This window comes from Oryctolagus cuniculus, chromosome 16 (assembly GCF_051225735.1).
Source record: "Oryctolagus cuniculus isolate XC-2025 breed Fujian yellow rabbit chromosome 16, ASM5122573v1, whole genome shotgun sequence".
NCBI classification, from domain to species: Eukaryota; Metazoa; Chordata; class Mammalia; order Lagomorpha; family Leporidae; genus Oryctolagus; species Oryctolagus cuniculus.
Genome location: NC_142882.1, coordinates 13,296,514 through 13,314,514, shown reverse-complemented (window position 1 = coordinate 13,314,514; position 18,001 = coordinate 13,296,514). Strand labels below are relative to the sequence as shown.

At 42.8% G+C, this 18,001-nt stretch overlaps 1 protein-coding gene across 1 annotated transcript in view; it reads right to left on the bottom strand.

Moving 5' to 3' along the window:
- The window catches only part of LOC149121502 (vomeronasal type-2 receptor 116-like), a 37,438-nt gene extending 19,762 nt beyond the window's left edge, over positions 1-17,676 (bottom strand). Inside the window, exon 1 of the mRNA XM_089315545.1 lies at positions 17,581-17,676. Within this exon, the coding sequence (XP_089171671.1) occupies positions 17,581-17,676 (96 nt within the window). The remainder of the gene's footprint in view (positions 1-17,580) is intronic.
- Between the last annotated feature and the right edge of the window lie 325 nt (positions 17,677-18,001).

The window sequence follows — 18,001 nt, the reverse complement described above, 5'->3', positions numbered from 1 at the left end:
AGACAGGGATGCCCACTCTCACCACTGCTATTCAATATACTTCTGGAAGTTTTAGCCAGAGCCATTAGGCAAGAAAAAGAAATTAAAGGGATATAAATTAGGAGGGAAGAAGTCAAACTATCCCTCTTTGCAGATGATATGATTCTTTACTTAGGGGATCCAAAGAACTCTACTAAGAGACTATTGGAACTCATAGAAGAGTTTGGCAAATTAGCAGGATATAAATCAATGCACAAAAATCAACAGTCTTTGTATACACAGGAATTGCCACAACTGGGAAAGAACTTCTAAGATCAACCCAGTTCACAATAGCCACAAAAACAATCAAATACCTTGGAATAAACTTAACCAAGGATGTCAAAGATCTCTATGATGAGAATTGCAAAACCTTAAGAAAGAAATACAAGAAGATACCAACAAATGGAAAAATCTCCCATGCTCATGGATTGGAAGAATCAATATCATCAAAATGTCCATTCTCCCAAAAGCAATTTATAGATGCAATGCAATACCAATCAAAATACCAAATACATTCTTCTCAGATCTGGAAAAACTGGTGCTGAAATTCATATGGAGACACAGGAGACCTAGAATACCTAAAGCAATCTTGTACAACAAAAACAAATCCAGAGGCATCACAATACCAGATTTCAGGACATACTACAGGGCATTCGTAATCAAAACAGCATGGTACTGGTATAGCAACAGATGGATAGACCAATGGAACAGAATAGAAACACCAGAAATCAATCCAAGCATCTATAGTCAACTTATATTTGATCAAGGAGCTAAACCAATTCCTGGAGCAAGGACAGTCTATTCAATAAATGGTGCTGGGAAAACTGGATTTCCATGTGCAGAACCATGAAGCAAGACCCCTATCTTACACCTTACACAAAAATCTAATCAACATGGATTAAAGATATAAATCAACAACCCGACATCTTCAAATTATTACAGAACATTGGAGAAAACCTCCAAGATATGGGCACAGTCAAAGATTTCTTAGAATAGACCCCAGAAGCACAGCTAGTCAAAGCCAGAATTGACAATTGGGATAACATCAAATTGAGAGTTTCTGTACTGCAAAAGAAACAGTCAGGAAAGTGAAGAGGCAAATGACAGAATGGAAAAAATATTTGCGAATTATGCAACCGACAAAGTATTAATAACCAGAATCTTCAAAGAGATCAAAAAATCCACAACAAAACAAACAACCCACTTACGGGATGGGCCAAGGACCTCAATAGACATTTTTCAAAAGAGGAAATCCAAACGGCCAACAGACACATGAAAATATGTTCAGGATCACTAGCAATCAGGGAAATGCAAATCAAAACCACAATGAGGTTTCACCTCACCCTGGTTAGAATGGCTCACATACAGAAATCAACTAACAACAGATGCTGGCAAGGATGTGGGGAAAAAGGCACATTAACCCACTGCTGATGTGAATGCAAACTGGTAAACCCACTATAGAAGTCAGTTTGGAGATTCCTCAGAAACCTGAATATAGCTCTACCACATGACCCATCCATCCCACTCCTTGGAATTTACCCAAAGGAAATAAAACTGGCAAATAAAAGGGGTGTCTGAACCTCAGTGTTTATTGCAGCACAATTCCCAATAACTAAGACATGGAATCAACCTAAATGCTCATCAACAGAAGACTGGATAAAGAAATTATGGAATTTGTACTCTATAGAATACTATACAGCATTGAAAAAAATGAAATCCGGTTATTTGCAACAAAATGGAGGAATCTGAAAAACATCATGCTGAATGAAATAATCCAGTCCCAAAGGGATAAATACTATATATTCTCTCTGATCTGTGACAACTAATTGAGCACCTAAAAGGAAAAATGTAGAAGTGAAACAGACACTATGAGAAACAATTACTTGATCAGCCCTTGTCCTGACTGTCAAGGAACAACTTACTATTCTACTCCTTTTAGTATTTTTTATTCTACTTAATACCATTGATTGAACTCTTTAATTAACACACAATTATTCTTAGGTATTTAAATTTAACTGAAAATTGATCCATGTTAAATATAAGACTGGGAATAAGAGAGGGAGTAGATGTATATTTCGCACATGCTCACTTGGACTTACCCCTAATGGTGGAGCTAGAAATGTACTAGGGAATTCCAATTCAATCCCATCAAGGTGGCATGTACCAATGTCATCTTAATATTCAAAGTGATCAGTTCATAATTGATCACCTTGATAGGGTTAAGTGTCAAAGGGATCACATAAACAAGTCCAGTGTCTGCTAATAACTGATAGATTAAAAGGGAGAGAGTGATCCAACATGGGAAGTGGGATACACAGCAGACTCATAAAATGGCAGAGTCCTAAATAATACTCTGGCCTCAGACTCAGCCTTTATGGCATTCAGATCAGGCTAAAAAGCCCATGAGAGTTTCTCAGGCATAGAAAGTCAAGACACTGTGGCAAAAAATGACCTAAATAAAAGATCTGTATGAGTGAGATCTCAGCAAAAAGAATGGACCATCAAAGAAGGAGGTACCTTTCTCTGGTGAGAGGAGAGAACTTCCACTTTGACTATGAAGTGGGTCTACTTTAAGAACCCTGGAAATGCGAATACAGACCCTGGTAGGTAGCTTGATTTGATTATGTAATTGGTTCCTGGCACATTCTTGGGAGATTTGAATTGAGTGCTAGACTCCTATGCTTCACCACATCCAATCAGGTGCAGCAGTATGGTGGGTATTTTGTGACTATACCAGTGAAGGGGTTTGAATTCTCTGCCCCTCTTGTTACATATTCTGTCAAATGCACACTAAGATTTAAATCTCTTAGTTTCACAGGGAAAGTGAACAGGAAGCCCACAGCCTACAGAATGCATGTCACAGTCTGGTGATCCAGACAAGGACACAGCTCGAAGCCAAAGGGAGAGATTTCTAAGTCAGTCACAGTGCTGAGACCTCGCCTATGTGTCTCTGTGGTCAGAGCAGGTCAGAACTCTGTGTCCTTTTATTGCTATATCCCTCTCCATCCCAGGAAGTCAGGGAAACCCCCAGCCCTGATGCTCTGCCCTGATGCTCTGCACTGTGACTGGGAAATAAATTGTAAAGGATGTGTGGAGGTTAACATCTGTGCATTGTCTCTCCTGATGCCAGGATTTGAATTGTCCTTGCATATGGTTCTGACTTTTCTTCACTAGGATGTGTGAAGGGCTGACTGTACCCGAGGTCCAAGGGTTCTATTCCTCTCCTATTGAGCTTACCTGAGTATTGGAGCCTCCTGCCTGCCAATATCCTAAGTTATGATTGTCAACGGGCTTTCTCTGGGTCAACAGTTTCTGAGCACAGGACCTTTTATTGGAAAAGGGCTTGAACTGAGAGATTTGGAGAGGATTTGCTTTTTAAAGACCTGGATATATGACAAGACGGCCTTTGGGGGACCACATGACAGGATAAGTGGGTGAAGTGGGAGGCAACTCTGGAAGACAGCACGGCATTATGAGCATGGTGTGGTCAGAACAAGACTTGCCCTGACCATCTCATGGTGTGCAGGAAGGATATCTACTCTCATCCCTGTCCTTGAGAAAAGGTAAACACTGATTTAGATGTTATCGAGAGCATACTCATGCCTGGGCACAAGTGGTAGCCAGTCTCAACAGAGGTGAGCCTTCCCACAGTGAGCTGGGGACACACAGGATACAGGCAGTCAAGTAGGCTGTAAGTCCTGGCCATGGCCATCCATATCCCTGAGCCGCATCTCTATTTAAAATATATGTTCGTTTTACTTTAGACGTTATGTAGAGAATTCTAAAAGTATGCTTCCCTCTGTTTCTATAAATTGACATCTAAAAATGATTTAGATAAGCAGGTTATCTTAATAGATTTTAATCAATTAAGAACAATGGAAGTTTTATTCAATTGTTTTAGTATTTGTGTAACTGTAAAAGATTCTGGGATGAGTGTACTCATTAGCAAAGCAATTAAACCACTAGAGAATATTATCATTGTTCAATATTATTAATGACTAATTTTAGAAAATATTTTTAAAAAGCAATATAAAATGGTTTATGAAATAGACACTTAAGATAACAGTCATTAAAAAGCAATCCATTAAGTAATGTCATGTAAAATTCATATCACATAAAATACTACTATACTGGTTAAATATTATAACTTATATTTGACTAGAAATTTAACACATTTTGCATATTTGGATAGCAGAGAGTTTTGTTTATTCAGTATCCTCATTATTTCCATCATATCCACATGGGTCTTCGCAGATCAGAAGTCCCCACCCTGAGGGGAACAGAGGGATTCGGGCAGCCCCAGTGTTGGGCGTTGAATGTGGGGGACTGGGATGTGCTCAGGGCTGCAGGGCTGCAATGAGTTAGGGGCTTTGTGTAACAGGTCTCTCCGGTCCCAGCTGACTGAGTCCCATTCTCCTGCAGGCCACACGGGACACAAGGCAACCTCCCCAAACGGCAGAGACTGCAGCAAGGTCCCAGGCCAGGTAAGGCATTTTCTATGCTCTCACCTGACTGCCCCCACTAGGAAAGGCTCCCCCTTCCAAGGCTGACTGGAACAGGGGAGGGACTTTCTCTAGGATGCCCAGGCCTGCAGCCACCTCCGCGCTGGGAGCAACTATGCCCCTCCACTGGGACTCCTGTGGGACAGCTGCCTCCCCTCAACACACTCCGTGTTCCCCTAGATGCAGAGGCTGCCCAGGAATGGCAGCCGTGTCCATGCCATGCTGTAGCGGTGCCCCGTGGAAGCTCGAGGGTAAGTTTTGGGGTCCACGTGACTTGTTGGGATCCAAGGTGTAGGGAAAGTCCATTGGTTGAGCTTGCTGAGGGTGTCAGGACGGTGAGGTTTCTGGGTGGCCATGCAGGGATGGATTGCACACCCATAACCCAGAAGAAGCAAGCAGAGCTCTCAGGCCACACCCATCTCAAGCCTCCAAGGCTCCTCCAACAGCAGGCAGTCCACTTAACACAGACATAGTATATAAAAAAAATACCTCACAGTGAGGGAAAAAGAATTATCCATGCCAAGCAATAAACACAGAAATCGAGGGAACAAGATCAACAATGACACTATGACGCCTCCAAATAAACAAAACACCCCAAGCCAAGATTATGAAGATGATGAGATAGAAGATATGCAAGAAGCAGATCTCAAAAAATTTATGATAAGAACATTTAGAAGTTTTCAAAAACAAATCCTTGAACTAAGAAATCCTTATTGGACAGGATTGAAAATCTCTCTCATGAAAATGAAATATTAAGGAGGAATCAAAATGAAACGAAACAACTAGTACAACAGGAAACTGTGATAGTGATGAGAAATCAAAATGAAATGAAGAGCTCAATAGATCAAATGACAAACACAATAGAGAGCCTTAAAAACCGAATGGGTGAAGCAGAAGAGAGAATATCGGACTTAGAAGACAGAGAACAGGAAAGGATACAGTCAACCCAAAGAAAAGAAGAGGAAATTAGAAATCTAAAAAATATTGTCAGGAATCTACAGGATACTATTAAAAAAGCCAACATTCGGGTTCTAGGAGTTCCTGAAGGCATGGAGAGAGAGAAAGGATTAGAAGGCCTTTTTAGTGAGATACTAGCAGAAAATTTCCCAGGTTTGGAGAAGGACAGAGACTTCCTAATACAGGAAGCTCATAGAACCCCTAGTAAACATGACCAAAAGAGATCCTCACCACGACACGTTGTAATTAAACTCTCCACAGTGAAACATAAAGAAAAGATCCTAAATTGTGCAAGAGAGAAACGTCAGATTACTCTCAGAGGATCTCCAATTAGACTCACAGCAGACTTCTCATCAGAAACACTACAGGCTAGGAGGGAATGGTGAGACAGAGCCCAGGTGCTAAGAGAGAAAAACTGCCAGCCCAGAATATTATATCCTGCTAAGCTCTCATTTGTGAATGAAGGTGAAATAAAGACCTTTCATAGCAAGCAGAAATTGAAAGATGTTGTGGCCACTCGTCCGGCCCTGCAAAAGATACTTAAAGATATGCTACACTCAGAAACACAGAAACACGGCCATCAATATGAAAGAAGGGAAAGGAAGAACACCTACCAGTAAAAGAGCATGGGAAGCTCAAAGCATATATTAGAACTTATCTTTGCGAAATGGCAGGGCAAAGTCACTATGTATCAATAGTCACATTAAACGTGAATGGACGTAACTCTTCAGTTAAAAGACACCGATTGGCTGACTGGCTTAAGGAACAATACCCAACTATTTGTTGCCTACAAGAAACACATCTCTCTAACAAAGATACATGCAGACTGAAAGTGAAAGGTTGGAAAAAGATATTCCATGCCAACAAAAACCAGAAAAAAGCAGGTGTAGCCATATTAATATCAGACAAAATAAACTTTAATACAAAAACTGTTAAGAGAAACAAAGAGGGGCACTATATAATGATGAAGGGTTCAATTCAACAGGAAGATATAACGATTATCAATGTATATGCACCTAATTACAGGGCACCGGTTTATTTAAAATATATGTTAAGGGACTTAAAAGGAAACTTAGATTCCAATACAATAGTACTAGGGGACTTCAATACTCCACTCTCAGAAATAGACAAATCATCCGGACAGAAGATCAACAAGGAAACAGAGATTTAATCGACACTATTGCCCAAATGGATCTAACAGATATCTACAGAACTTTCAATCCTACATCTACAGACTTCACATTCTTCTCAGCAGTACATGGAACCTTCTCTAGGATTGGACACATACTAGGCCATAAAGCAATTCTCAGAAAATTTAAAAGAATTAGAATCATACCATGCAGCTTCTCAGACTACAGCAGAATGAAGCTGGAAATTAGCAACTCAGGAAACCCTAGAAAGTATGCAAACACATGGAGACTGAACAACATGCACCTGAATGAACACTGGGTCATTCAAGAAATCAAAAGAGAAATCAAAAACTTTCTGGAAGTAAATGAGAATAACAACACAACATATCACAACTTATGGGATAGAGCAAAAGCAGTATTGAAAGGCAAATTTATAGCAATAGGTGCCTATATCAAGAAATTGGAAAGGTACCAAATAAATGAGCTTTCAGCGCATCTCAAGGAGCTAGAAAAAAGCAGCAAACCAAACCCAAATCTAGTAGGAGAAGGGAAATAATTAAAACAAGTGAAGAAATTAACAGGATTGAATCCAAAAAAAAAAAAAAACTAGAAAAAATCAGCCAAGCGAGAAGCTGGTTTTTTGAAAAAATAAACAAAATTGACACCCCATTGGCCCAACTAACAAAAAAAAAGAAGAGAAAAGACCCAAATCAATAAAATCATTGATGAAATGAAACGTAACAACAGACACCACAGAAATAAAAAGAATCATCAGATATTACTACAAGGACCTGTATGCCAGCAAACAGGAAAACCTATCAGAAATGGATAGATTCCAGGACACATGCAACCTACCTAAATAGAACCAGGAAAACATCGAAAACCTAAACAGACCCATAACTGAGACAGAAATTGAAACAGTAATAAAGGCCCTCCCAACAAAGAAAAGCCCAGGACCAGATGGATTCACTGCTGAATTCTACCAGCCATTTAAAGAAGAACTGATACCATTTCTTCTGAAACTATTCAGAACAATAAAAAGATGGCATCCTCCCAAATTCTTTCTATGAAGCCAGCATCACCTTAATCCCTAAGCCAGGGAAAGATGAAGCACTGAAAGAAAATTATAGATCAATATCCCTGATGAACATAGACGCAAAAATCCTCAATAAAATTCTGGCCAATAGAATGCAACAACACATCAGAAAGATCATCCACGCAGACCAAGTGGGATTTATCCCTGGTATGCAGGGATGGTTCAACATTCGCAAATCAATCAATATGATTCACCACATTAACAGACTGCAGAAGAAAAACCATATGATTATCTCAATAAATGCAGAGAAAGCATTCGATAATATTCAACACCCTTTCATGATCAAAACTCTAAGCAAATTGGGTATAGAAGGAACATTCCTCAATATAATCAAAGCAATTTATGAAAACCCACAGCCAACATCCTATTGAATGGGGAAAAGTTGGAAGCATTTCCACTGAGATCTGGCACCAGACAGGGATGCCCACTCTCACCACTGCTATTCAATATATTTCTGGAGGTTCTAGCCAGAGCTATTAGGCAAGAAAAAGAAATCAAAGGGATACAAATTGGGAAGGAAGAACTCAAACTATCCCTCTTTGCAGATGATATGATTCTTTACTTAGGGGACCCAAAGAACTTTACTAAGAGACTATTGGAACTCATAGAAGATTTTGGCAAAGTAGCAGGGTATAAAATCAATGCACAAAAATCAACAGCCTTTGTATACACAGACAATGCCATGGCTGAGGAAGAACTTCTAAGATCAATCCCATTCACAATAGCTACAAAAACAATCAAGTACCTTGGAATAAACTTAACCAAATACGTTAAAGACATCTACGATGAAAATTACAAAAATTACAAAACCTTAAAGAAAGAAATAGAAGAGGATACCAAGAAATGGAAAAATCTTCCATGCTCATGGATTGGAAGAATCAATATCATCAAAATGTCCATTCTCCCAAAAGCAATTTATAGATTCAATGCAATACCAATCAAGATACCAAAGACCTTCTTCTCAGATCTGGAAAAAATGATGCTGAAATTTATATGGAGGTACAGGAGACCTCGAATAGCTAAAGTAATCTTGTACAACAAAAACAAAGCCGGAGGCATCACAATACCAGATTTCAGGACATATTACAGGGCAGTTGTACTCAAAACAGCATGGTACTGGTACAGAAACAGATGGATAGACCAATGGAACAGAATTGAAACACCAGAAATCAACCCAAACATCTACAGCCAACTCATATTTGATCAAGGGTCCAAAACCAATCCCTGGAGTAAGGACAGTCTATACAATAAATGGTGCTGGGAAAATTGGATTTCCATGTGCAGAATCATGAAGCAAGACCCCTACCTTACACCTTACACAAAAATCCACTCAACATGGATTAAAGACTTAAATCTATGACCTGACACCTTCAAATTATTAGAGAGCATTGGAAAAACCCTGCAAGATATAGGTACCAGCAATGACTTCTTAGAAAACACCCCAGAAACACAGGCAGTCAAAGCCAATATTAACATTTGGGATTGCATCAAATTGAGAAGTTTCTGTACTTCAAAAGAAACAGTCAGGAAGGTGAGAGACAACCGCCAGAATGGGAAAATATATTTGCAAACTATGCAACTGATAAAGGGTTGATATCCAGAATCTACAAAGTAATCAAAAAACTCCACAAGATCAAAACAAACAACCCACTTAAGAGATGGGCCAAGGACCTCAATAGACATTTTTCAAAAGAGGAAATCCAAATGGCCAACAGGCACATGAAAAAATGTTCAAGATCACTAGCAATCAGGGAAATGCAAATCAAAACCACAATGAGGTTCCACCTCACCCCAGTTAGAATGGCTCACATTCAGAAATCTACCAACAATAGAGGCTGGAGAGGATGTGGGGGAAAAGGGCCACTAACCCACTGTTGGTGGGAATGCAAACTGGTCAAGCCACTATGGAAGTCAGTCTGGAGATTCCTCAGAAACCTGAATATAACCCTACCATTCAACCCAGCCATCCCACTCCTCCTTGGAATTTACCCAAAGGAAATTAAATTGGCAAACAAAAAAGCTGTCTGCACATTAATGTTTATTGCAGCTCAATTTACAATAGCTAAGACCTGGAACCAACCCAAATGCCCATCAACAGTAGACTGGATAAAGAAATTATGGGACATGTACTCTATAGAATACTATACAGCAGTCAAAAACAACTAAACCCAGTCATTTGCAACAAGATGGAGGAATCTGGAACACATCATGCTGAGTGAATTAAGCCAGTCCCAAAGGGACAAATATCATATGTTCTCCCTGATTGGCAACAACTAACTGAGCACCAAAGGGGAAACTTGTTGAAGTGAAATGGACACTATGAGAAACAGTGACTTGATTAGCTCTTGTCCTGATGGTTGATGTACAATGTAATACTTTATCCATTTTAGTATTTTGTTTTTCTTCTAGTACCATTGGTCGAACTCTGTAATTAACACACAATTATTCTTAGGTGTTTAAATTTTAACTGAAAAGTGATCCCTGTTAAGAATTTGGAAAACATTATGTTGAGTGAAATAAGCCAATCCCAAAGGGACAAATACCACTTGTTCTCCTTGATAGGTGACAACTAACTGAGCACCAAAAAGGAAACCTGTTAAAGTGAAATGAACACTATGAGAAACGGTGACTTGATCAGCCCTCACCCTGACTGTGGATGAGCAGCTTAATATTTTATCCCTCCTAGTATTTTTTTTGTTTGTTCTACTTAATACTTTTGGTTGAATACTGTAATCAATACACAATTCTTCTTAAGTGCTGAAACTTAACTGAAAAGTGATCGCTGTTAAATATAAGAGTGGGAATAAGAGAGGGAAGAGATGTGCAATTCGGGACATGATCAAGCTGACTTACCTCAAACAGTAGAGTTAGAAACATACCAGGGGATTCGAATTCAATCCCATTGAGGTGGCATGTACCAATGCCATCTCACTAGTCCCAGTGATCAATTTCTGTTCACAATTAAACGTTATGATAGGAGTAAGAACCAAAGGGATCACATAAACAAGAATAGTGTCTGCAAATACTAGCTGATAGAATCAAAAAGGGAGAGAATGATCCAACATGGGAAGAGAGATACACAGCAGACCCATAGAATGGCAAATATCCTAACAGCACTCTGGCCTCATAATCAGCCCTTAAGGCATGCTGATCTGGCTGAAATGCCCATGAGAGTATTTCAGGTATGTAAAGCCAAGACACTCTGGGGAAAAAAAAAAAAAAAACCTAAAGGAAAGATCTCTACAAGTGAGATCGCAGTGGAAAGAATGGGTCATCAAAGGTGGTACCTTTCTCTGGAGGGAGGAGAAAACTTCCACTGTTTGTCTAAAAATGATCAGAGTCAGTGAACTCAGGGGGCTTCCATAGCCTTGGCAGCTCATGACAAGAGGCTAGGGTGATTACTGAGGCCATAAACAAGAGTTTAATTTGTTAAGTCAACAACAGGAGTCACTGTGCACTTATTCCTCATGTAGGATCTCTGTCCTTAGTGTGCTGTACATTGAGATTTAATGCTATAACTAGTACTCAAACAGTATGTTACACTTTATGTTTCTGTGTGGGAGCAAACTGTTGAAATCTTTACTTAATGTATGCTAAACTGATCTTCTGTACATAAAGAGAATCGAAAATATATCTTGATTTGAATGGAAGGGGAGAGGCAGTGTATAAGGGGAGGGTTGCGGGTTGGAGGGACGTTATGGGGGGGAAAACATTGTAATCCATATTCTGTACTTTGGAAATTTATATTCATTAAATAAAAATTAAAAAAATAAAATATCTCATACATTTGTGGGTTAAAATGACCAAAAATATACCTATTGTTTTTAAGGATTTATTTTATTTATTTAAAAGAATTACAGAGAGAGGGAGACACAGACACAAAAGGGTCTACCATCTGCTGGTTCATTCCCCAAATGGCCACCTTGGCCAGAGTTGAGCTAATCCAAAGCCAGGAGCCAGGAGCTGCCTCCAGGTCACTCAATGGGTGCAACGGCAAAAGGAGTTGGGCCATTCTCCACTGCTTTCTTAGGCCATAGCAGAGAGCTGGAGTGAAGTGGAGCAGCTGGGACTTAAACCAGCGCCCAATGGGGTGCGGTGCTGCAGGCCAGGGATTTAACGCACTGCACCACAGTGCCAGCCCCATAATGGATAAATATTTTTGGTGATGTATATACTGGTTAGCAGGTTTGGGTCATTGTGCACCACTCACATGTATGAAAATACTACACATTTGTAGCCAGCATCATGTCACAGCTTGTTAAACAGCCCTTGTGCAATGCCAGCATCACACATTGGAGCAGGGGTTTGGATTCTGAACGCTCCATTTCCCATCCAGCTTCCTGCTAATGCACCTGGGAAAGCAAGAAAAGATGGCCCCAGTGCTTGGACCCTTGCATCCAGGTTGAGGCCCTCTAAGTCCTTTCAATGTAGAGATGGCATCCTGCAGACTTGCTCATTGGCACTGCTAAAATATGCCTTGAAAATTGTGTGTGACAGTGAACACAAGAACCAAAATCCATGAGGGCCAGTGTGGTGGCCCAGCGTACATTGCCACCCACATGGCTGCAGCATTCCAGCTGAGTGTCCTCAGAGCACAGGTTGCTGCACTTCTGATCTAGCTTCCTGCAAACACTCCTGGGAAGGCAGTGGAAGATCGCCCAGGTGCTTGTGTCCCCACCACCTCTGTGGGAGATCCAAATGAAACTCCAGGTTCCTGGCTTCAGTCTGGTCCAGCCTCTAAATTTTGCAGCCATTTAGGAAGTGATTCATGTATGAGAACTCTCCTATTTCTTTGTCTCTCCTTCTCTCTCTGTGATCTGCATTTCTAAGAAAGAAAAAATAAATACAAAACACATGGAAATGATTATTTGCAGTTTTATTCAGTCCAAGAAATCCAAGGATTGAGCCCCATAATCCAGATCAAACATAATCCAGATCAAAGTCCTTCCTTTTGAATTCTAAATCCAGGGTGTGTTTCACACATGCAGAAGGACTCCACAAGAAACTTCAGTTCATATAACACACCAGGTATGAACACAGGTTTCACAAGAGATACAGGCCCCAGATTAACCTGACAATCCCAAACTGTCCAAATTCACCCTCAATAAATGCAAGATGTGTAAGAACTCATAGTGCTGCTATATTGATTGTCATCACAGTGACCTGGTATTTACAATTGGAATTGGGTATTACAATGGTGTCACCAAAACTCTCATCCCATTGACAGCAGCGGCGGCCATTGGAGGGTGAACCAACGGCAAAGGAAGACCTTTCTCTCTGTCTCTCTCTCTCACTGTCCACTCTGCCTGTCAAAAATAAAAAAAAAAAAAGGAAATCATTGACACCGAAAATTCATCACTGCCTCTATTTCTCCAGTGCCTGAGGCAGATGTGAGAGCACACGGCATTTCTCCACAGCCCACCAAACCCAGAAGGTCCCCCTCATCAACAGGGGGTGAGATCAGGAAGGGGGCAATCCTGGAAGGGGCAGATATCCATGGTCTTGCTGTCAGCTTGTCTGCAGTATGTGTGGGGCCTGAGGGCTCCTGGGGGTGGGGGGCATCAGTGTTGGAAGACATGTCTGTGTGCCTAGCAGCCTGGCCTGTGGCAGGCCTTGATGGGAGGGGCTCTGGGCCCTAGGCTGGGAGAGGGAGAGGGAGGCAGAGGTCTGAGGGCAGAGCAGGCCAGGGGTTCCAGGCCATGGAGCCCCAACTGGAACTCAGCTGGCAGAAGATGCCTCTTCGGGTGAGGCCTGGGCATGTGGGAGGAGCCCCGAGGGGCGGCGGCTGTGTAGCAAGGGGTGAGGAAGAGGGTGTTTGGGTGGCCAGAGGAGCGGGCTCCTGGCGCTGCATTGGCTGGGCATTTCAAAGATGGCTGTGGGCTGTGGGGAGCACCAGCCACCCTGTCTGCCTGAGGGACACACACAGCGGCTACTTCCTGGGGAACTGCAGACCCGTATTCCATGCTGATCTCCCAGGTGGGGTCAGCACCTGTGAGCAGGAGCCAGCGGGCCTGGGCAGGGAACCAGAGTCCCTCTGCTGCTGTCAGGACATGCTCAGGGACCACCACGACCACCACATGGCCCAGCGTGAGCTGCAGGGCTGTCTGTGGGGCCAGCACCAGGCCCTCAGCTCCCAGGCGAAGCTGCAGCTCTGTTCCCGCTTCCAAGACCACCACGATCATCTGGGCGCTGGCACTCTGTGGGTCCTGGGGAGGAAAAGCCAGCAGTTAGGGCTTGTCGAGGAGAGGCTGTCAGGGCACAGGGCAGGGGACAGCCCAAATTGCAATCCTAGTCCCCAAACCAAATCTGCATGGCCGCACACAAACCTCACCATCTTGAAACCCTCAGCAAGCTCAACCTATGGACATTCCCTGGGTGCTTGAGCCCAAGCAGCTGGGTTGGACCCCAGGACTTTTATTGAGTGTTACTTGAGGCAACACTTCACTGTGGACTGAACATGGCCACACCTGTGTAGGTTCAACACCTCTGGGTACACAGAGTATGTTGAGGAGAGGCAGCTGTCCTGGATGAAACCCAGTGGAGGGGCTGATTTGGGGACTCCGAAGCCCAGGACAGCATAGCTGCTCCCAGAGCTGAGGTGGCTGCAGGCCTGGGCATCCTAGAGAAAGTCCCTCCCCCGTTCCAGTCAGCCTTGGAAGGGGGAGCCTTTCCTAGCGGAGGGAGGCAGGAGAGGGCATAGAAAATGCCTTACCTGGCCTGGGACCCTGCTGCAGTCTCTGCCGTTTGGGGAGGTTGCCTTGTGTCCCTTGTGGCCTGCAGGAGAATGGGACTCAGTCAGCTGGGACCGGCGAGACCTGTTACACAAAGCCCCTAACTCATTGCAGCCCTGCAGCCCTGAGCCCATCCCAGTCCCCCAGATTAAACCCCCAACACTGGGGCTGCCGGAATCCCTCTTCTCCCCTGAGGGTGGAGACTTCTGACCTGCCAAGGCCCATGTGGATATTACAACATCAATTATGGCTATACCATCCACTCAGCTTAAAAAGGAGTCTGCTCTGCTGTTCTGCAATCTGGGTCCTACCTGCAGATCCTTTAGCACAGCCTGAACAAGAGCATCACTGGACCCATGGGAGTGATGTTCCCATCCCTGGAACTGTGCTCACCTCAGCACATGCAGACATGGGACAGAAACCTTCCAGACATCTCTCTCTCTCTCTCTCTCTCTCTACTTCTCCACCCCCCCACACACTCAATCTGTCACCTAGACACTCTCCTCCAACATACCTGCTGTCTCCAACTCGGCTGCTGGTCCCTTCTGGACAGGAGTAAGGGGCTCCTTGGGCACCAGCAGCCACTCATGGTACAGATTCTCTGGTCTGTCTGTGCCAACCCCAGGTGATGTCTGCTTCCTGCAGATGTCCCATTGGATCCTGCTCCTTCTCTTCACCTGAGTCAGAGGGTTCCCTCCATAGCTGGTACCCCAGACAACTTGAGTGCTGGGGAGGTGATCCTGTGGCCTTTCACTGGCAGAGTGAGCTCAGACAGTGGGAGCTCCTGGGAACGCCTCCAGGTGTGGTAGGCAGAGGTAGAGCCAGCTGATTTGCCAGGGAGGAATGGTAGCCTTGGCTTCCTTCGGGTATTTAAAGCCTGATGGGCTGATGAGAGGTGGAGTTTGCTGTGCAGCACTCAGTCAATCGGGATAATGATAGGCTGTCAGTCTGTCTCTCCATGACAGTCAATCAAATATAGCCAGCCCTAGCCCCGTGAGAAAATTTCTACATGGAAAGCTAAGACACTTTGTAAAACACACACACACACACACACAAAACAAACACCTAAATGAAAGATCTCTGTGAGTGAGATCCCTGTGGAAAGAATAGGCCATTAATGAAGGAGATACCTTTCTTTGAAGGGAGGGGAGAACTTCTACTTTGACTATGACCTTGTCTAAATAAGATTGGAGTTGGTGAAATCAAAAAGCTTCCATATTGTTGGCAGCTCATGACAAGAGCCTAGGGTGATTACTGATGCCATAAACGGGAGTGTCAATTGTTAAGTCAACAACAGGAGTCACTGTGCACTTACTCTCCATGTAGTATATCTGTCCTTAATGTGCTGTACATTGTGATTTAATGCTAAAACTAGTACTCATACAGTACTTTACACTTTATGTTTCTGTGTGGGTGCAAACTGTTGAAATCTTTACTTCAGATTTTCTAAATTGATCTTCTGCAGATAAAGATAATTGAAAATGAATCTTGGTGAATGGAATGGGAGAGAAGTTATGGGGAGGCAAAAGCCACTGTAATCCAAAAGCTATACTTTGGAAAAGTATCTTTATTCAATAAACGTAAAAGAAAAATCCAATCCAGTAAGAACTCCCTATGGTATGCAATTCTGTTAAACAAGTGTCCTTACTCCTTGATATGAATCTATTTTCCATAGCCTTGTCCAATTTTAGAGGAATTGACTTTTTTAAAGAGTTATTTATTTATTTGAAAGTCAGGGCTACACAGAGGGAACTGGAGAGGAATAGATAAATAAAGTTCTTCCATCCATTGGTTCACTCTCATTTGATTGCAAAGGCTGGAGCTGATCTGATCTGAATCCAGGAGCCAGAAGCTTATTCCAGATCTCCCACATGGGTACAGGGGCCCAAGGACTTGGGCAATACTCCATTGCCTTCCCAGGCAATAGCAGAAGTTTGAATCTGAAATGGAGCAACCGAGATTCAAACTGGCACACATATGTGATGCCAACACTGCAGGCGGTAGCTTTACCATGCCATAGTGCTGGCTCCATGATTTGATTTTTGAATTCAATCTTTTAACATATTTACTGGTTTACTTACCTATTTATTTATTTAGAAAGGCAGAGTAGCAGTGAGAAAGGGAGACCCAAAGAGACATCTTGCATTAGCTTGTTCTTTCCACTGCTTTTACAGACTCTTCAGGGAGCAGGATTGTAAGTGTGGCAGCAAGAAATTCAACATGTGCCTCTAAGGTTTGTGGACATTTCTGGAGGTGGCTTATTCCCCTTGGGCTGCTACACCAACACAGTTTCTTCTCTAACCTATTAAAACCAATGTCATACGCAAATTTATGTGCATGGAAACTTTCCATGTTTTACATATGGATAATGTGGTTCCCACATATATTTTCCCTTGGCCCATGGCTTATCCATTGATAGGACTGTCTACTGGGGGAAGTCATTGTATTTTCCAGGGATCCATGGATTTCCTGATGATTTGGTTATCTACTGTCTTCCTCTATAAAGGAAGAGGTTACAGGACAAAGTTCCAGGATTTTCCAAGGATCTGTGGGACTGTGTATCCCACACTGAGGGCGGGCAGGCAAATTCTGACCATGGGAGACCCATGTCCTTCTCATCTGCAAGACAGCCCTCCCTGGTGCATAGAGTATTATTGTGACCACACAGCATCCACTAGTGTACTTTTTCCTTCACTTAAATTTCCTTCAGTAACTGACAGGATTATTTTTCTTAAGATTTAGTTATTTATTTGGAAGTCCAGGTCACAGACAGAGGAGAGACACAGAAAGAGAGAAGCCCTCCATCTTCTGGTTCACTACAAAAATGGCCACAACTGAAAACAGTGTTACTTCATGGAGCTTTACTCCCTGATTTTTGAGTGACAGTCAATGTCATCTACTCTTTGTCATAGGAATCTTTCTTGGGATCATAATTCAGATTGTTCTGAAACATTTCTTAATTTATTTCAAAGGAAGAGTTACTGAGAACAATAGTAAGAGTGAGCAAGACATGATCTTCCATCATCCCCTTCTCTCTACTTCTCTCTCTGAGACTCTGCTATCAAATAAAAACAAACCCTAAGACACAGATCTTTTCCTTCTCATATCCACAAACTACCCATGGTCCCCATTCACTTAGCCCAAACCTTCTGGATGACAGTGGTGCAGGTGTGAAGCGGCTTTGCCCATAAGAAGGGGTGGTTGAGGCAGCTGGGTCCCCATCCATGGCTGGAGGTCTGCATCTTCCACTCTGCTCAAAGGGTTTTGTTTTCCAAGGGGAGGCTGAGAAGAATGATGATTCCCAAGACCTTGCAAAGGAAGCAAGAAGTGCTTGTGACCAGCTATGTCTTCCAGAGCCTTGTCACTTGAGTCAACACCCACTCAGGCAATGCAGTCCAGTGCCAGCCTGTGGAGGGGAACCTGGAGAAACCCCAGCAGGTCTGTGTGCTCAGACTACTGCAGGGGTTCTGTGCCAACAGCAGCGAGGGAGAGCCTTTACCCACTTTGGATTTTGCATATGTCTGGAAGATGACAGCACCAGCAATCCCAAACAGATCCCCAGGTCTG